Raw genomic sequence first — 17765 nt, forward strand, 5'->3', positions numbered from 1 at the left:
GACGGCCGGATCACAGAGCACAGGCACATCCAACATCCGGAAACGTTTAGTCACCGGAACTTTAAGTTCGTTTTTGTTAGTTGCGGTGTGCTTTGTTCACAGAATCCAAATAAATGGGAGTTTTGTTTTATTGTATAGGTGGAACTGGTGCACATGTTACACCACTGCCGGCGATAAAAATCCAAACGTAAATGTTTAATCTGATCGGCGAACTGGTGCATCGTTTTCCACCGCAGTGGGGAGGCACACCTGGGTGAGAAATCCCCAACGTAAATATTTTATCTTATCGGTGAGCTGGTGCATCGGTTACACCACCGGTGGGAGACACCGCTGGGGAGCAATCCCATGGTAAATCGCGTTGGTTCCACGCGTGGCCACAGGTGGACGTGATCAAGAGGGCCTACCAGCAGGGCGAGGAGAGCGGCGGCGCCGGCGACGGCGACGGCGCCGAGGATGGCGACGACGGCGCTGACCATATGGGGGCCTCGCCACGCGACGTGGGACACAACATCTACATCCTGGCACACCAGGTGGCGCGCAAAGACAAAGATTCCCTCGCCCCCCCCCGCCCCCCCACGTATAGCCTTGACAGGTCGCCGGGGCAAGTGCGGTTAGCGAGCAGCACCTGCGAAAGGCCCGGAACTGTGGCACGCGAGGGGGTGGGTGGCCAGCGCCCACGGCCGACCGCCTTTGTCTCCCCCGCGGGCGACGTTTGCGCGCACCGCGCCGAGTCCTCGTTCGAGGCACACACACACGCACGCCCGCACAAAGATCCCCTTTATAGCCTGCACAGGCTGCTGGGGAAAGTGCTGATAAGCACTATGAAGGTATGCACGGTGCAACAAAGGGGTGTTGTGGCCGGAAAACAAAACGTGCCTTGCCGCCTTCGTCTGCCCATTGTTGATGTTTAAACATTGTGCCAAGGAGATCGACGGGAGGCTCAGGTCCGGTTTCAGATATTCGTCACTGATGTCGGCCGTAAAACGGGAAATCAAACTTGGGTCGCCGGGTTCGTAGCTGTGCGTGGCTGCACTGTTCACTGTGCCACCCACTCTACCGCCCGCTGTGACACCAGCTGTGCCACCCACTATGTCACCCACTGTGTCACCAGCTGTGTCACCAGCTGTGACACCAGCTGTGTCACCCGCTGTGATACCAGCTGTGACACCAGCAGTGCCACCAGCTGTGTCACCAGCTGTGACACCAGCTGTGACACCAGCTGTGACACCAGCTGTGACACCAGCTGTGTCACCAGCTGTGACACCAGCTGTGTCACCCGCTGTGATACCAGCTGTGACACCAGCAGTGCCACCAGCTGTGACATCAGCTGTGACACCAGCTGTGACACCCGCTGTGACACCAGCTGTTATACCAGCTGTGACACTTGCTGTGACACCAGCTGTGACACCAGCTGTGTCACCAGCTGTGCCACCTGCTGTGACACCAGCTGTAACACCAGCTGTGATACCAGCTGTGACACTTGCTGTGACACCAGCTGTGACACCAGCTGTGACACCAGCTGTGCCACCAGCTGTGTCACCAGCAGTGCCACCAGCTGTGACACCAGCTGTGACATCAGCTGTGTCACCAGCTGTGCCACCAGCTGTGTCACCAGCAGTGCCACCAGCTGTGACACCAGCTGTGACATCAGCTGTGTCACCAGCTGTGCCACCTGCTGTAACACCAGCTGTGTCACCAGCAGTGCCACCAGCTGTGACACCAGCTGTGACACCCGCTGTGACACCAGCTGTGACACCAGCTGTGACACCAGCTGTAACACCCGCTGTGTCACCAGCTGTGCCACCAGCTGTAACACCAGCTGTGACACCAGCTGTAACACCCGCTGTAACACCAGCTGTGACACCAGCTGTGACACCCGCTGTGACACCAGCTGTGACACCAGCTGTGACACCAGCTGTGACACCAGCTGTGACACCAGCTGTGACACCAGCTGTGACACCAGCTGTGACACCAGCTGTGACACCAGCTGTAACACCAGCTGTGACACCAGCTGTGACACCCGCTGTGACACCAGCTGTGACACCAGCAGTGCCACCAGCTGTGACACCAGCTGTGACACCCGCTGTGACACCAGCTGTGTCACCAGCTGTGACACCAGCTGTGTCACCAGCTGTGACACCAGCTGTGTCACCAGCTGTGACACCAGCTGTGACACCAGCTGTGACACCAGCTGTGACACCAGCTGTGCCACCCGCTGTGACACCAGCTGTGACACCAGCTGTGTCACCAGCTGTGACACCAGCTGTGTCACCAGCTGTGACACCAGCTGTGACACCAGCTGTGTCACTGGTTGTGACACCTGCTGTGTCACCAGCTGTGACACTTGCTGTGACACCAGCTGTTATACCAGCTGTGACACTTGCTGTGACACCAGCTGTGATACCAGCTGTGACACCAGCTGTGACACCAGCTGTGACACCAGCTGTGCCACCAGCTGTGTCACAACCAGTGTCACCTGCTGTGACACCAGCTGTGCCACCAGCTGTGCCACCAGCTGTGACACGAGCTGTGACACCCGCCGTGACGACGTCGACACCCGCTCCGATGTGCCACGTCACGCTGCGTCGTCTCTCATCACGCCGTGCCTGGGTGTTCTCCCCCCCCCCACTGCCGCTCCACCCCAGCTCGCCCGGCACAACAAGGAGCTGCACCAGATGCTGAAGCCCGGCGTGGGCGGCCCCGGGGACGATGGGGACGAGGCCCTGGAGTATTACGCACGGCACACGGCCCAGATCGAGGTGCGGTCCCCAACCCCCTTCCACCCACCCTCCCCCGGCCCCCACCCCCTCATACCCCCAGCAGCCACCCCATCGATCTCTCTAAATCAGCTCGAGCCTCCTGCAAGTCACGTGACCTCTGCGTGACCACCCCCACTCTGAACCCCTCTCATCTATACATCTCTATCTAAATCAGCTCGAGCCTCCCGTAAGTCACGTGACTTCTGTGTGGCCACCCCCACTCTGAACCCCTCTCATTTATACATCTCTATCTAAATCAGCTCGAGCCTCCTGTAAGTCACGTGACTTCTGTGTGTCCACCCCCACTCTGAACCCCTCTCATCTATACATCTCTATCTAAATCAGCTCGAGCCTCCTGTAAGTCACGTGACCTCTGCGTGGCCACCCCCACTCTGAACCCCTCTCATCTATACATCTCTATCTAAATCAGCTCGAGCCTCCTGTAAGTCACGTGACTTCTGTGTGGCCACCCCCACTCTGAACCCCTCCCCTTCTCCCTGTCGCCGCCCACTGTGAAAACAGACACCGCTCCTCCTCCGTGCACCAGCAGCAGCAGCAGCGGCGTCGAGGCCCTGATGCAGCCTCTTCCTCTCCATCCTCACCTCTCCTGACCCCTGTGTGCCCCCATTTCGCTATTCCCTTTCCCATTCCTTTTCTTCTTCTCTTTCTTCCCTCGCTGTTCCTTTCTTTTCCCCCCCACGCATGGCACCGCGGGCACAACGGTTGCCAGCCCGAGTGAATCGACGCACCATAGGAACGTCACCGATTCGGTGTGATGATTCGGGATCACAATGTAGCAGGCACCTGATGGTAGATAAACTAATAATTTTATTTTATTTTATCAGGTAAGGCCCCACTGAGCTGTACAGTTCTATTTCAGAACCGACCTGGCCACAAATGACAGCCCAATGCAGTGGCTCATCGTGTGAAGCAGCCAAATACTCTAAACGCCCTGATGTCGCTTTTAAATGCGGAGGGAAAACCCAGAGGACTCGGAGAAAAATCCACGTGACCAAGGGGAGGACGTGCAAACTCTAAAATACACCGGCGTTATCAGGGTCGGGATCGAACCCACAACCTCCTGCTGTACATTTGGAGTTTGCGTGTCTCTCGCTCTCTCTCACCGTGGTCGCGTGGATTTTTCATCCGGGCCCTTCGTACTTTTCCCCCCTCCACATTTAGAATCACATCGCGCCTTTCAGAGTATTTGGCTGCTGCTACAAATGTTGATGATGATGATGGTTCTCCACTTGGGCGTGGAGCGGTGGCACGATTGCTGAGCAACACTGCGTGCTTGTGCGTGAGCGTAGGTGGTGCGCCAGGACCGCACGATGGAGCAGATCGTGTTTCCCGTGCCCAGCGTGTGCGAGTATCTGACGTGCGAGTCCCAGCTGCGCGTCTACTACACGGCCGAGCGCGACGATCAGGGCAGCAAGATCAACGACTTCTTCCTGCGCTCCGAGGACCTCTTCCGCGAGATGAACTGGCAGAAGAAGCTCCGTGGTGGGTGAGGCGGTGGTGGCGGAGGCGGTGGTGGCGGTGGTGGTGGTGGTGGAGGTGGTGGTGGTTGAGGTGGTGGCGGTGGAGGCGGTGGTGGCGGTGGAGGCGATGGTGGTGGTAGTGGTGGTGGCGACGGTGGCAGTGGCGGCAGGGATGGTGGTGTGCGAGCGGTGGGTAATGATAGTGCTGATGAAGGTGGTGATGATGGTGTGGCTTCTGTGGTGTTGGCGGTGGTGGTGGCGGTGGTGGGTGGCGGTGGTGGCAGTGGTGGTGGTGGCAGAAGTGGTGGCGGCGTCAGGGATGGTTGTGGTTTGAGCGGTGGTTGATGATGGTGCTGATGAAGGTGGTGATAATGGTTGGTGGTCGTGGGTTGCTGAGGAGATGGAGTCTGCCTCAATGGCCCGCGATCACAAATTGCTCTTTAGTTCCATCAAAAAAGTAACCTACAACGCCACACCTATTACCACCATTAGGGGAAAGAATGGTGATCCAATCTCCGACTCCCAGGAACAGGTTTGCAGATTTGCTGAGCATTTCTGTGAGGTCTTGGGGGAGGGGAAATCCCTCAGCCTGGAAAACAACGTGGGACAAAGTGGGAATGACCCTGCCGAGGCTGCGGTGCCTCAAATATTGGAAGAAGAAGTCACCCCCTGTGAGTGGCTGGCTGAGGTGCCATCTGTTGAGGAAGTGCTGAAGGCGATCCGGAGACCAGGAAAAAAGACACTGTGTCTATGTTGTGTGTCTCTCTCTGTGTCTCTGTGTTGTATCTCTGTGTGTGTCTATGTTGTGTGTCTCTCTCTGTGTCTCTATGTTGTCTTTATCTGCTTGTGTGTCTGTCTGTGTGTCTATGTTGTGTGTCTCTCTCTGTGTCTCTGTGTTGTCTCTATCTACTTGTGTGTCTGTCTGTGTGTCTATGTTGTGTGTCTCTCTGTGTGTCTCTGTGTTGTCTCTCTCTGCTTGTGTGTCTGTCTCTGTGTGTCTCTCTCTGTGTCTCTGTGTTGTCTCTCTCTGTGTGTCTGTCTGTGTGTCTATGTTGCGTGTCTCTCTCTGTGTCTCTGCGTTGTCTCTCTTTGCTTGTGTGTATGTCTGTGTGTTTATGTTGTGTGTCTCTCTGTGTGTGTCTCTGTGTTGTCTCTCTCTGCTTGTGTGTCTATGTTGTGTGTCTCTCTCTGTGTGTCTCTGTGTTGTCTCTCTCTGCTTGTGTCTGTGTGTCTATGTTGTGTGTCTGTCTCTGTGTGTCTCTGTGTTGTCTCTCTCTGCTTGTCTGTGTGTCTATGTTGTGTGTCTGTCTCTGCGTGTCTCTGTGTTGTCTCTCTCTCTGCTTGTGTGTCTGTCTGTGTGTCTCCGTGTCTGTGTTTTGTCTCTCTCTCAAAGTTAGTCGTGCCTGATGACGACTGCTTGTGTTGCAATCGAAACGTCGTACTCTATTATTTAATTTATTTTCTTTCTAGGTGACTTTACCGAAAGATCCAAAGAGTAATTCCTGCAGTCACGAAAGCTTCGAATTAAATTTTGCAGGTGTCCATTGCTATCCGGTTGGTGTTATTGTGACCGTACCTTAGTCTTTGAGTGACCATATTTGTATAACTTCACTGTTATATACTTTACTGTATAACTTTACTGACTCCGGGCACAAGTTTTGTGGTGGGTCTTACTTTCCAAAGTGTCCTATATTCCAGAGAATTCGAAAAACAATCATATGATGATGTATTATTATTATTACATTTGTTCAGCTCGGAAACTGCACAGCAATGTGTCACGTACGCTGATTAAAACGAGATAAGAAGCGAACTTGGAGCGGTTGCACGCCTCCTAAACGTGACGGATTTTCATTTTTTTTTATCACGGAAACAAAAAAAACGCAAACGCACAATTGTGCAGTGACGCCCGACCCATTCATCGGCCAGCAAACGGTGTTAGCGAGCGCCTATTAAGGCCGTCACCCCTCCACGCGTCCGCACCTGGGTTCGGGTCGACGATGGCCAGGCAGGCGTGCGCGTGATCCCCTCGAGCTCACCGTGCCAAGTCATCAGAATCAGAACATTTACTTATGCTGGAGGAATCCGATGAGCTATAAAGCTCTTTTTTTTCACAGATGCCCGGTAGCGGCACGGGGTCAGAACGGCCCCCGCTTGCCAATCCACTGCGGGATGAGGGCCCCACCTCCCGCACCCCGTGCAGGTTCAGTGGGGGGCTGGGACCATACTTCACCGCGTTTGGTCTCTACGGCCCCAATGGAGCTGGTTGCGTAGAGGGCGTGAGTGGCTGTGATGACGACTCCCACCACCCCCCCCCCCACTGCCACATAGCCCCCCCCCCCGCCTCCCCTGCCCCCCCCTCCCCCGCCTATGACGCCAGTTATGCACCCTGGTTGCTCCTCCGTTCGGTGAGATCAGAACTCAGAATCATAATATTTATTAATCGCTGGAGGAATCCGATGAGCTATGAAGCTCTTTTTTTTCCCGCACATGTCCAGTCGGTGGCACGGGGCGAGAACTTTACAACACCAACCAGTGCAACGGCAACAAAACACGATAGGAGTGCAAAGTATAGGGCAGGTAAGCAAATCACTGAACAAATATTTGAATGTGCCACGTGAAGCCCTTTCGAGCTCTTAGCTTCCTTTTTCAGAAGCGACCTGCTCACAAACGACGTGCCCGACGAAGTGGCTTATCATCGCGTGGACGTTTACAGCGTGCCAAAACAGTCTCAGTAAAAATCCGAGCGTGAGCGCTGCCCGTGAGCAGCACCCACGACGGTTCGACGCTGAACTCGAGCAAGGGGCGATGTGGCCGGCACCCACGAGGCCACACCCCCCCACCAACCGCCTCGCGCAGGCTTTTTGGGGCGCAAGCGCTGTTAGCGAGCGCCTCTTAAGGCTGCAGTGGGACACGAGAGGGTGCATGTGGAGGGTGAGTCGTCGGTCCAGGGGAGGCCCATGACCCGTTTAGGGCACCGCGGTGGCTAGGCCTCGCCTGGTGTACAGGAGGTCGTGGGTTCGATCCCGACCCTGACGTCTGTTGTATATTTGAAGTTTGCGTGTGTCTCTCTCTCTCTCTCATCATCATCACGGTGGCTAGGAGATGTTAACTACCTCGTCTGGTATACAGGAGGTCGTGGGTTCGATCCAGACCCTGACGTCTGTTGTATATTTGAAGTTTGCGTGTTCTCTCACTCTCTCTCTCATCATCATCACGGTGGCTAGGAGATGTTAACTACCTCGCCTGGTATACAGGAGGTCGTGGGTTCGATCCCGACCCTGACGTCTGTTGTATATTTGAAGTTTGCGGTGTCTCTCTCTCTCTCTCTCATCATCATCACGGTGGCTAGGAGATGTTAACTACCTCGTCTGGTATACAGGAGGTCGTGGGTTCGATCCCGACCCTGACGTCTGTTGTATATTTGAAGTTTGCGTGTCTCTCTCTCTCTCATCATCATCACGGTGGCTAGGAGATGTTAACGGCCTCGCCTGGTGTACAGGAGGTCGTGGGTTCGATCCCGACCCTGGCGTCTGTTGTATATTTGAAGTTTGCGTGTCTCTCTCTCATCATCATCATGGTGGCTAGGAGATGTTAACTACCTCGTCTGGTATACAGGAGGTCGTGGGTTCGATCCCGACCCTGACGTCTGTTGTATATTTGAAGTTTGCGTGTCTCTCTCTCTCTCTCATCATCATCACGGTGGCTAGGAGATGTTAACTACCTCGCCTGGTATACAGGAGGTCGTGGGTTCGATCCCGACCCTGACGTCTGTTGTATATTTGAAGTTTGCGTGTTCTCTCACTCTCTCTCTCATCATCATCACGGTGGCTAGGAGATGTTAACGGCCTCGCCTGGTATACAGGAGGTCGTGGGTTCGATCCCGACCCTGACGTCTGTTGTATATTTGAAGTTTGCGTGTTCTCTCACTCTCTCTCTCATCATCATCACGGTGGCTAGGAGATGTTAACTACCTCGTCTGGTATACAGGAGGTCGTGGGTTCGATCCCGACCCTGACGTCTGTTGTATATTTGAAGTTTGCGTGTCTCTCTCTCTCTCTCTCATCATCATCACGGTGGCTAGGAGATGTTAACTACCTCGTCTGGTATACAGGAGGTCGTGGGTTCGATCCCGACCCTGACGTCTGTTGTATATTTGAAGTTTGCGTGTCTCTCTCTCTCTCATCATCATCACGGTGGCTAGGAGATGTTAACTACCTCGTCTGGTATACAGGAGGTCGTGGGTTCGATCCCGACCCTGACGTCTGTTGTATATTTGAAGTTTGCGTGTCTCTCTCTCTCTCTCTCATCATCATCACGGTGGCTAGGAGATGTTAACTACCTCGTCTGGTATACAGGAGGTCGTGGGTTCGATCCCGACCCTGACGTCTGTTGTATATTTGAAGTTTGCGTGTCTCTCTCTCTCTCATCATCATCACGGTGGCTAGGAGATGTTAACTACCTCGTCTGGTATACAGGAGGTCGTGGGTTCGATCCCGACCCTGACGTCTGTTGTATATTTGAAGTTTGCGTGTTCTCTCTCTCTCTCTCTCATCATCATCACGGTGGCTAGGAGATGTTAACTACCTCGTCTGGTATACAGGAGGTCGTGGGTTCGATCCCGACCCTGACGTCTGTTGTATATTTGAAGTTTGCGTGTTCTCTCACTCTCTCTCTCTCACCGTGGTCGCGTGCATTTTTCTTCGGGTCCTCCGGTTTTCCCCGCCTGCATTGAGGCGAATCGAGCGTGCCTTCGTGAGCATTTTGCTGCTATTTACTTCCACGTGATGGTGTCAAGGCCGCCACTTTTGTTGGGCCATCGTTTGCGGCGGCCAGGTCGCGTCTGTGAAAGAGCGACAACAGCTCAGTGGGGCCTTACCTTGGTAAAAGGCCAAACAAAAAGGTATACGTATAATTGCCTTTAATATTAGTTTACACACACCGGGGGGCCTTTCTTTGCCTGCGTGCGTGCGTGCGTGAGTGCAGGTCAGCGGGTCCTCTTCTGGTGCTCGCGGAACATCACGCTGTGGAGCAGCATCTCCTTCAACCTCGCCGTGCTCATCAACCTCCTCGTCGCCTTCTTCTACCCCTTCGAGAGCAGCTGCGGCGGTGAGCGCCGGTCTGGTCGTTCCGGTCGTTCCCCCCGCCTGCCCCCCCCGACCTCCCTCGCCCCACCCCACCCCTCCCCCCCACGACGACGATAGCCCCCCCACACCCACCCCCCCCCCCTCCCCCAACTCTGTCACACACACACGGACGGAGACGCTGAAGGCAAACGATAGCTCAGCGAGGTGGCTTGTCCACGCGTGGAAATCAACGGCAGAGCAAATCGTCGCGAGGCGCGTTGTTGATTCCAAACGCGGAGGGGGAAAAACCGGAGGACCCCCGCACCCCCACCCCCCTGGGGAAAAATCCACGCGTCCACAAGGAGAGAGACACGGAAACTGTATACCAGGCGATGTAGTTAACATCTCCTAGCTACTGAGGAGCCGCCTCCCCCGTGAGATGTGGCGGTGCTTCGCTGCAAGGCGTCTTGGGCAAGCGTCCTGAGAAGCCTGGCTTGACCCCCCCCCCCCCCCCGCCGATCAAGCAGCAGCAGCCTCCGGTCCTCGGGCACCAGGCGAGACTCGAGGATGAAAGTGTGGCCTTTCGATTTTTTTCGTCTTCTTCTTCTTTCTCTTCCCTCTTTGTGGCAGGGAGAATAATGAGGACGCTCTGTGCCAGGTTCGCCCTCGTTAGTGATTTTTCAGTTTAAAACAAAACACTGCAAGAGATGCCAGAGAGCGACTTGGACGGGCGTGTCATCGAGCGAGCCTCCCTTGCCCAGCAGCGCCGCCACAGTCACAAGACAGCGCTGCTTGCTGCTGCTGCTGCTTACTGCTGCTGCTGCTACTACTGCTTCTGCTTCTGCTGCTTACTGCTGCTACTACTACTGCTTCTGCTCCTTACTGCTGCTACTACTACTGCTTCTGCTGCTTACTGCTGCTGCTGCTTCTGCTGCTTACTGCTGCTGCTACTGCTGCTTACTGCTGCTGCTGCTTACTGCTGCTGCTTCTGCTGCTTACTGCTGCTACTACTGCGTCTGCTGCTTACTGCTGCTGCAGCTACTGCTTCTGCTGCTACTACTGCTACTACTACTACTGCTTCTGCTGCTTACTGCTGCTGCTTACTGCTGTTGCTACTACTGCTTCTACTACTACTGCTGCTGCTACTGCTTCTGCTGCTTACTGCTGCTACTACTGCTGCTGCTACTACTGTTGCTACTACTGCTTCTACTACTACTGCTGCTGCTGCTACTACTGCTTCTGCTGCTTCTGCTTGCTGTTTGCTTCTGCTGCTTACTGCTGCTGCTTCTACTATTACTGCTGCTGCAATTTCTGCTGATACTACTGCTTCTGCTGCTTCTGCTGCTGCTGCTACTACTGCTGTTGCTACTACTGCTTCCACTACTACTGCTACTACTGCTGTTGCTACTACTGCTTCTACTACTACTGCTGCTGCTACTACTGCTGTTGCTACTACTGCTTCTACTACTACTACTGCTGTTGCTACTACTGCTGTTGCTACTACTGCTTCTGCTGCTACTGGTGCTGCTTCTGTTGCAGCTGCTGTCGCTTACTGCTATTGCTGCTTCTCCTGCTACTGCTGCGGCATCTGCTGCTGCTGCTTTTGCTGCTGTTACTTCTGCTTTCTGCTATTACTGCTGCTGCTGCTACTACTGCTGCTGCTTCTGCTTCTGCTCCTTCTGTTTGCTGTTGCTTACTACTGCTGCTGCTGCTGCTGTTGCAACAGCTATTGCTTCCGGCTAACTGCTGCTGCTGCTGCTGCTCGCCACTACAGAGAAGTCTCTGTCTCCGCACGTTGCACAACAGAGGGTCTCCGGTTGTTTTTGTGTCACATCCCTGACAGGACCCACTAAATAAAACTGTTACTTGAACAATAAAAATAACGCTCGCGATGTTCGCATTGCTTCAGCACCCGCTGGCACGCGCACGCGCGCACACGCACGTATGCATACGTTGGAAGAGCCATCCGCGCAGACTCGCGCTCGCTCGGTGGACTGATTCGCAGGCTGGTTTATAAATAGCGCGCGCGTGTCTACATCAGGGGTGGCCAACCCGTAACAGACCGAGAGCCAAGTGTGTGTGTGTGTGTATATATTGAGAGTTCTTGGCACCGCACGGCAGACATTCATTTCTTCTTTGCTCCTACTGTGAGAGTACATTCTACGTTGTGCCCCTTCGCTGGAGCCGCGTGCGGCGGATTGAAGAGCCGCGTGCGGCGGATTGGAGAGTCGTGTGTGGTTGATTGAATGCTGTGGATTGAAGAGCCGCGTGCGGCGGATTGAAGAGTCACGTGCTGTGGATTGAAGAGTCGTGTGTGGTGGAATGAAGAGTCGTGTGTGGTGGATTGAAGAGTCACGTGCTGTGGATTGAAGAGTCGCGTGTGGTGGATTGAAGAGTCACGTGCTGTGGATTGAAGAGTCGCGTGTGGTGGATTGAAGAGTCACGTGCTGTGGATTGAAGAGTCGTGTGTGGTGGAATGAAGAGTCGTGTGTGGTGGATTGAAGAGTCACGTGCTGTGGATTGAAGAGTCGCGTGTGGTGGATTGAAGAGTCACGTGCGGTGGATTGAAGAGCCGCGTGCGGTGGATTGAAGAGCCGCGTGCGGCGGATTGAAGAGTCGTGTGTGGTTGATTGAATGCTGTGGATTGAAGAGCCGCGTGCGGCGGATTGAAGAGTCACGTGCTGTGGATTGAAGAGTCGTGTGTGGTGGAATGAAGAGTCGTGTGTGGTGGATTGAAGAGTCACGTGCTGTGGATTGAAGAGTCGCGTGTGGTGGATTGAAGAGTCACGTGCGGTGGATTGAAGAGTCACGTGCGGTGGATTGAAGAGCCGCGTGCGGTGGATTGAAGAGTCGCGTGCTGTGGATTGAAGAGTCGTGTGTGGTGGATTGAAGAGCCACGTGTGGTGGATTGAATGCTGTGGATTGAAGAGTCGCGTGCGGTGGATTGAAGAGTCGCGTGTGGTGGAATGAAGAGTCGTGTGTGGTGGATTGAAGAGTCGCGTGTGGTGGATTGAATGCTGTGGATTGAAGAGCCGCGTGCGGTGGATTGAAGAGTCACGTGCGGTGGATTGAAGAGCCGCGTGTGGTGGATTGAATGCTGTGGATTGAAGAGCCGCGTGCGGTGGATTGAAGAGTCGTGTGTGGTGGATTGAAGAGTCGCGTGCGGTGGATTGAAGAGTCGCGTGCAGCTCTGGGAGATTCCAGTTGGCCACCGCTGCTCTATACGAATCTAATTCTTTTTTTTGCGTATTCACTCAAATGCACGCACACATGTGCGGTTGAACTCCTTCGGCGTGCCGTACGTAGCCAACCCGCGCTACTCGGAGGTGAGGCGTGAGACGACCCCCGGCACACAGTTTGCCGGTGCATGCTCTGGCCTGGTGAATACGGCAGTCGTGCGTTCCCCACTTCCCACCCCCCCCCCACTCCAAGTGCTTCGGTGAATTAGGTAAACTGCTGTTGTCCCACGGTTCTTAGAGGCGCATTTTAAGGCCGGGCGTATAGATTTGTTTTCTTCTTTTCGCTCGCGTGTGACTTTTTAATTGTTGAGAGAGAGAGCATGAGTGGTGGTGGCGGTGTGCGCGCGGGGGGGGGGGTGGGGGGGTGGGGGGTGCAGGTTGCGGGAGATGGGAAGGAAAGAAAGGAAAAAAGGCAATACTGCCAATGAATGATTATCCGCAGCGTTCAATGATATCATTAAAACTCACGTCCCAGGGAACACTTTAAGTGGCCCATCCTCATCAATAAAGCCTCTCTCCGCCAGGGGAAACGGGGCGGATGTAAGCGTACACAGCAGTAGCCCGATCGGGGCAACGATCACTCCGCAAGCTGCTGCCGCTGCGTTCCGACGCGGCAGGCGCTCGTGCTTCCGCCCGCCCGCCCGCCCGCGCATTTACGCGCAACGCTCGCGCTTCCTCAGAAACGATTCCACCGGTGCCGCTACCCCCCCCTCCCTCCCTCCCTCCCTCCCTCCCCTCCAGCTCCTCTCAATTTCGCCCACCACCCACCCCCTTCGCCGCCGATTCGCCATCAGAGCACATTAACCGCTGGGCGGGCCTCGCTTGAGAGAGCAGGGCCCCATCTGGCCGCCGCTGCCACCCCGGTGCCCGGTTATTGCCGGTGGCGCTGGCTGAAGCCCATAATTAGGCCGTAATTCACGGCGCAATGCCTGTTAACCGGCCACCCGGCCACACGGCTACCCAGCTACCCAGCCACCCAACCACCCAACTACCCAACTACCCAGCCACGCAGCTACCCGGCGACTGAGCCACACAGCTACCCGGCCACCCAGCCACCCAGCTACCCGGCCACCCAGCCACCCAGCTACCCGGCCACCCAGCTACCCAGCTACCCAGCCACCCAGCTACCCGGCCACCCAGCCACCCAGCTACCCAGCTACCCAGCCACCCAGCTACCCAGCTACCCGGCGACTGAGCCACACAGCTACCCGGCCACCCAACCACCCAACCACCCAACTACCCAGCCACCCAGCCACCCAGCTACCCAGCCACCCAACCACCCAACCACCCAGCCACCCGGCCACCCAGCCACCCAGCCACCCGGCCACCCAGCTACCCGGCCACCCAGCCACCCGGCCACCCAACCACCCAACCACCCAGCTACCCGGCCACCCAGCCACCCAGCCACCCGGCCACCCAGCTACCCAGCCACCCGGCCACCCAGCTACCCGGCCACCCGGCCACCCGGCCACCCAACCACCCAGCTACCCAGCTACCCGGCCACTCAGCTACCTGGCCACCCAGCCACCCAGCTACCCGGCCACCCGGCGACCCGGCCATCCAGCCACCGGGCCACCCAGCTACCCGGCCACCCAGCTACCCGGCCACATAGCTACCCGGCCACCCGGCCACCCGGCCACCCAACCACCCAGCTACCCAGCTACCCGGCCACCCAGCCACCCAGCTACCCGGCCACCCAGCCACCCGGCCACCCGGCCACCCGGCCACCTGGACACTCAGAGTTGGCCCCGTTTGGCCTTGGTCGCCCATGTTGGACAATGTGGGTGTCTGCGTTCTTGGTTGACCTGCGATTGCCTATGTTGATTTGTGCTGCCCATATAAGCCCATGTCGGGCCCTATTGACATATTTTGGCCTCTGTTGGCCCATGTTGACCCTGGTGGCCCATTGACTATTTTGATTGGTGTGGCCCGTTTGGCTGTGTTGCTTTTGGTGCTGGCGTGTGTTGGTTTGTGTGGCCCACGTTGGCCTCTGTTGGGTCTTGTCGACTCTTGTATGCCTCGGTGCTCCATTTTAGTCCGTGTTGGCTCATGTCGATCCACACGTACGTGTGTTGAGCCAAAGTGCCCCGTGGTAATCTCCCCGTGTCTCCCCGTGTCTCCCCGTCTCTCCCTTGCCTCCCCGTGTCTCCCCGTGTCTCCCCGTCTCTCCCCGTGTCTCCCTTGCCTCCCCGTGTCTCCCCTCGTCTCATTTTGCCTCCCCCGTGTCTCCTCGTGTCACCCCGTGTCTCCCCTTGCCTCCCCCGTGTCTCCCCGTGTCTCCCCGTGTCTCCCCGTCTCTCCCTTGCCTTCCCGTGTCTCCCCTCGTCTCATTTTGCCTCCCCGTGTCACCCCCGTGTCACCCCGTGTCTCCCCTTGCCTCCCCGTGTCTCCCCTCGTCTCATTTTGCCTCCCCCGTGTCTCCTCGTGTCACCCCGTGTCTCCCCTTGCCTCCCCCGTGTCTCCCCGCGTCACCCCGCGCCTCCCCGCATCGCCCCCGCTCCTCGCCCCCCGCGTCACCCCCAAGGCCCCCTGGAGCCGCACCTATCGGGGCTGCTGTGGACGGCGACGCTGGGCTCGCTGGCGATCGTGCTGGCGCTGCCGCGCCCCCACGGCATCCGCGCGCTCATCGGCTCCGCGATCCTCCGCCTCATCTACTCGCTGGGCCTGGAGCCCACGCTGCTGCTGCTGGGCACCGCCAACGTGCGTGTGCCCACCTCGTCGCGACCCGCGCCCTTCCTCCCGCGTCGCAACCTCGTCGTCGCAACCTCGTTGCGCCCCGTCACGCATTCCAGCAAGCCGTCGCACCTCGTTCCGCGCCGTCGCGCGACCCCCATCGCGGATTCTGACACCTCGTCACACCTCGTCGTCGCGCGCTGTCGCACCCCGTCCCGCCGCGGTCGTTCCGTGCCCGTCGCGTGTCGCGGCGTTGTGATCAGTCGGTCACGCGTCGCCGTATCCGTTGCCGCACGCCGTTGCTCGCTATCGCGCCAGCCGCGACCCATCCACTGCTGGATGAAGGCCTAATCTCTGGGCCGTCACCCTACCTCCCGCGGTCCCACGACGCAACAATCCGCGCAGCAGCATCTCTGCACGTGCGAGAGATGGTTTCCACCGCTCCATCTCCGCGTTCGGTGGAACCTCCCCCCCACCCTCCCCACCTCTCCCGGACGCGTTTCCGTTATCCTTTTATAAGCATAACTATTCCTATCGTCGTCGTCGTCGCCATCATCATCATTATTATTATTCAAAGAGGTGTCTCTGCCCACCGTTAGCAATTAAATCCGCGAGTGCCGCGTGGGTTATAATCACATCCGGAGGAAATCTTAGCGGCTCACAGATGTTTAAGCAATTATTTGCACCTCTCCGTACGTACGCACGCACGCACGCGCGTCTGTACGCGTGTGCGTGTACGCGTGTGCTCGGTTCAGCTCTGAACGCCGTTTACATTTTTAATTGTTTAATTACGAGCAAAAAAAAAATCTAAATCAAGAAATAGAGATCGTTCCGTCCCGACGCGCGTGCTAGCGTGCGTGTGTGCGTGCGTGTGTGCGTGCGTGTGTGTGTGCGCGTGTGTGCGCGTGTGCGCGTGTGCCTGTCTGTGCGTGTGTGCGTGTGTGTGCACGTGTGTGTGTGTGTGTGCGTGTGTGTGTGTGCTTGTGTGTGTGCAGGTGTGTGCAGGTGTGTGCGTGTGTGTGTGTGCGTGTGTGTGTGTGTGCACGTGTGTGTGCACGTGTGTGTGTGTGTGCTTGTGTGTGTGCAGGTGTTTGCACGTGTGTGCACGTGTGTGTGTGCACGTGTGTGTGTGTGTGCTTGTGTGTGTGCACGTGTGTGTGTGTGTGCTTGTGTGTGTGCAGGTGTGTGCGTGTGCACGTGTGTGTGTGCACGTGTGCACGTGTGTGTGCGTATGCACGTGTGCGCATGTCTGCTTGCGTGCGTGTGTGCGCGTGTGCCTGTCTGTGCGTGTGTGTGTGTGCACGTGTGTGTGTGTGTGCGTGTGTGTGTGCTTGTGTGTGTGCAGGTGTGTGCGTGTGTGTGCATGTGTGTGTGTGTGCACGTGTGTGTGCGTGCGTGTGTGTGTGTGCACGTGTGTGTGTGTGTGCGTGTGTGTGTGCAGGTGTGTGCGCATGTGTGTGTGTGTGCACGTGTGTGTGTGCACGTGCGTGTGTGTGTGTGTGCGTGTGTGTGTGTGCACGTGTGTGTGTGTGCGTGTGTGTGTGTGCTTGTGTGTGTGCAGGTGTGTGCGTGTGTGTGCGCGTGTATGTGAGTGCGCGCTGCCACACACTGACAGACACCTACACAGCTGGAACTTCCTTAAATCCCCATTTAAAATATATAACGGCTATTATACGGATCATGGTGGGCGGGCGGGGGGGGGTTATTCTGTCAGGAGATCCCATGCTGTGCGGTTGCTACGAGTTTAATATGCAAGGCACGCATCAAATACGTATGAGAGATGAGTGTCAGATTATTTTCAAAATGTCGCCACCACAATTTTCGGATATTTTACAATTTTTTAATTTGTCCAGGTTTTTTTTCAGAAGCTACCTGGCTATCGCAAATTATAGCTCAACGGAGCAGCTTATCAATCACGCGGGAACTTATGGCGGCCAAAGAGGAGGGGAAAACCGGGGGACCCGGAGAAAAATCCACGCGACCACGGGGATAGAGACACCGCAAACTGCAAATACACAGCAGCAGGCGTCAGGGTCGGGATCGAACCCACGACCTCCTGTGTACCAGGCGAGGTAGTTAACATCTCCTAGCCACCGTGATGACGATGAGAGTGAGACACACTCACAGACTCCAAATATACAGCAGCAGGCGTCAGGGTCGGGATCGAACCCACGACCTCCTGCACACCAGGCGAGGTAGTTAACATCTCCTAGCCACCGTGATGATGATGAGAGAGAGACACGCAAACTCCAAATATACAGCAGCAGGCGTCAGGGTCGGGATCGAACCCACGACCTCCTGCGTACCGGGCGAGGTGGTTAACATCTCCTAGCCACCGCGGCGTGTGCCTTTACGCAAGGGTGGGGAGAGTTGGCTTGGCGGTTAGCGCGGTGCGCCACTAACCTAGGTGACCCGAGCTCAATTCCCACTCACGACCAGTCACAGGGGCGAATATTTGATCCGGTCCTGGGCCTCCCTTAGGTCGACTCGGCCTAAGGGAGGCGGTTGGGCGTGCGATGCCGGCCACCCACCCCCTGGTGTGTCGTGCCG

At 56.5% G+C, this 17765-nt stretch overlaps 1 protein-coding gene across 4 annotated transcripts in view; it reads left to right on the plus strand.

The window, feature by feature from the left end:
* Nucleotides 1-17765, plus strand: part of LOC116952798 (inositol 1,4,5-trisphosphate-gated calcium channel ITPR1-like) — a 275732-nt gene that overhangs the window by 157122 nt on the left and 100845 nt on the right. For all 4 annotated transcript variants that reach the window (XM_032972456.2, XM_076074483.1, XM_076074484.1 and 1 more), the window contains 5 exons: nt 381-530; nt 2646-2759; nt 4070-4262; nt 9224-9346; nt 15067-15242. In XM_032972456.2, the coding sequence (XP_032828347.2) occupies nt 381-530; nt 2646-2759; nt 4070-4262; nt 9224-9346; nt 15067-15242 (756 nt within the window). The remainder of the gene's footprint in view (nt 1-380; nt 531-2645; nt 2760-4069; nt 4263-9223; nt 9347-15066; nt 15243-17765) is intronic.

Source organism: Petromyzon marinus, chromosome 48, assembly GCF_048934315.1.
Source record: "Petromyzon marinus isolate PM22_M1 ecotype Great Lakes invasive population chromosome 48, UKy_Petmar_22M1.pri1.0, whole genome shotgun sequence".
In the NCBI taxonomy this organism is placed as follows: domain Eukaryota; kingdom Metazoa; phylum Chordata; class Hyperoartia; order Petromyzontiformes; family Petromyzontidae; genus Petromyzon; species Petromyzon marinus.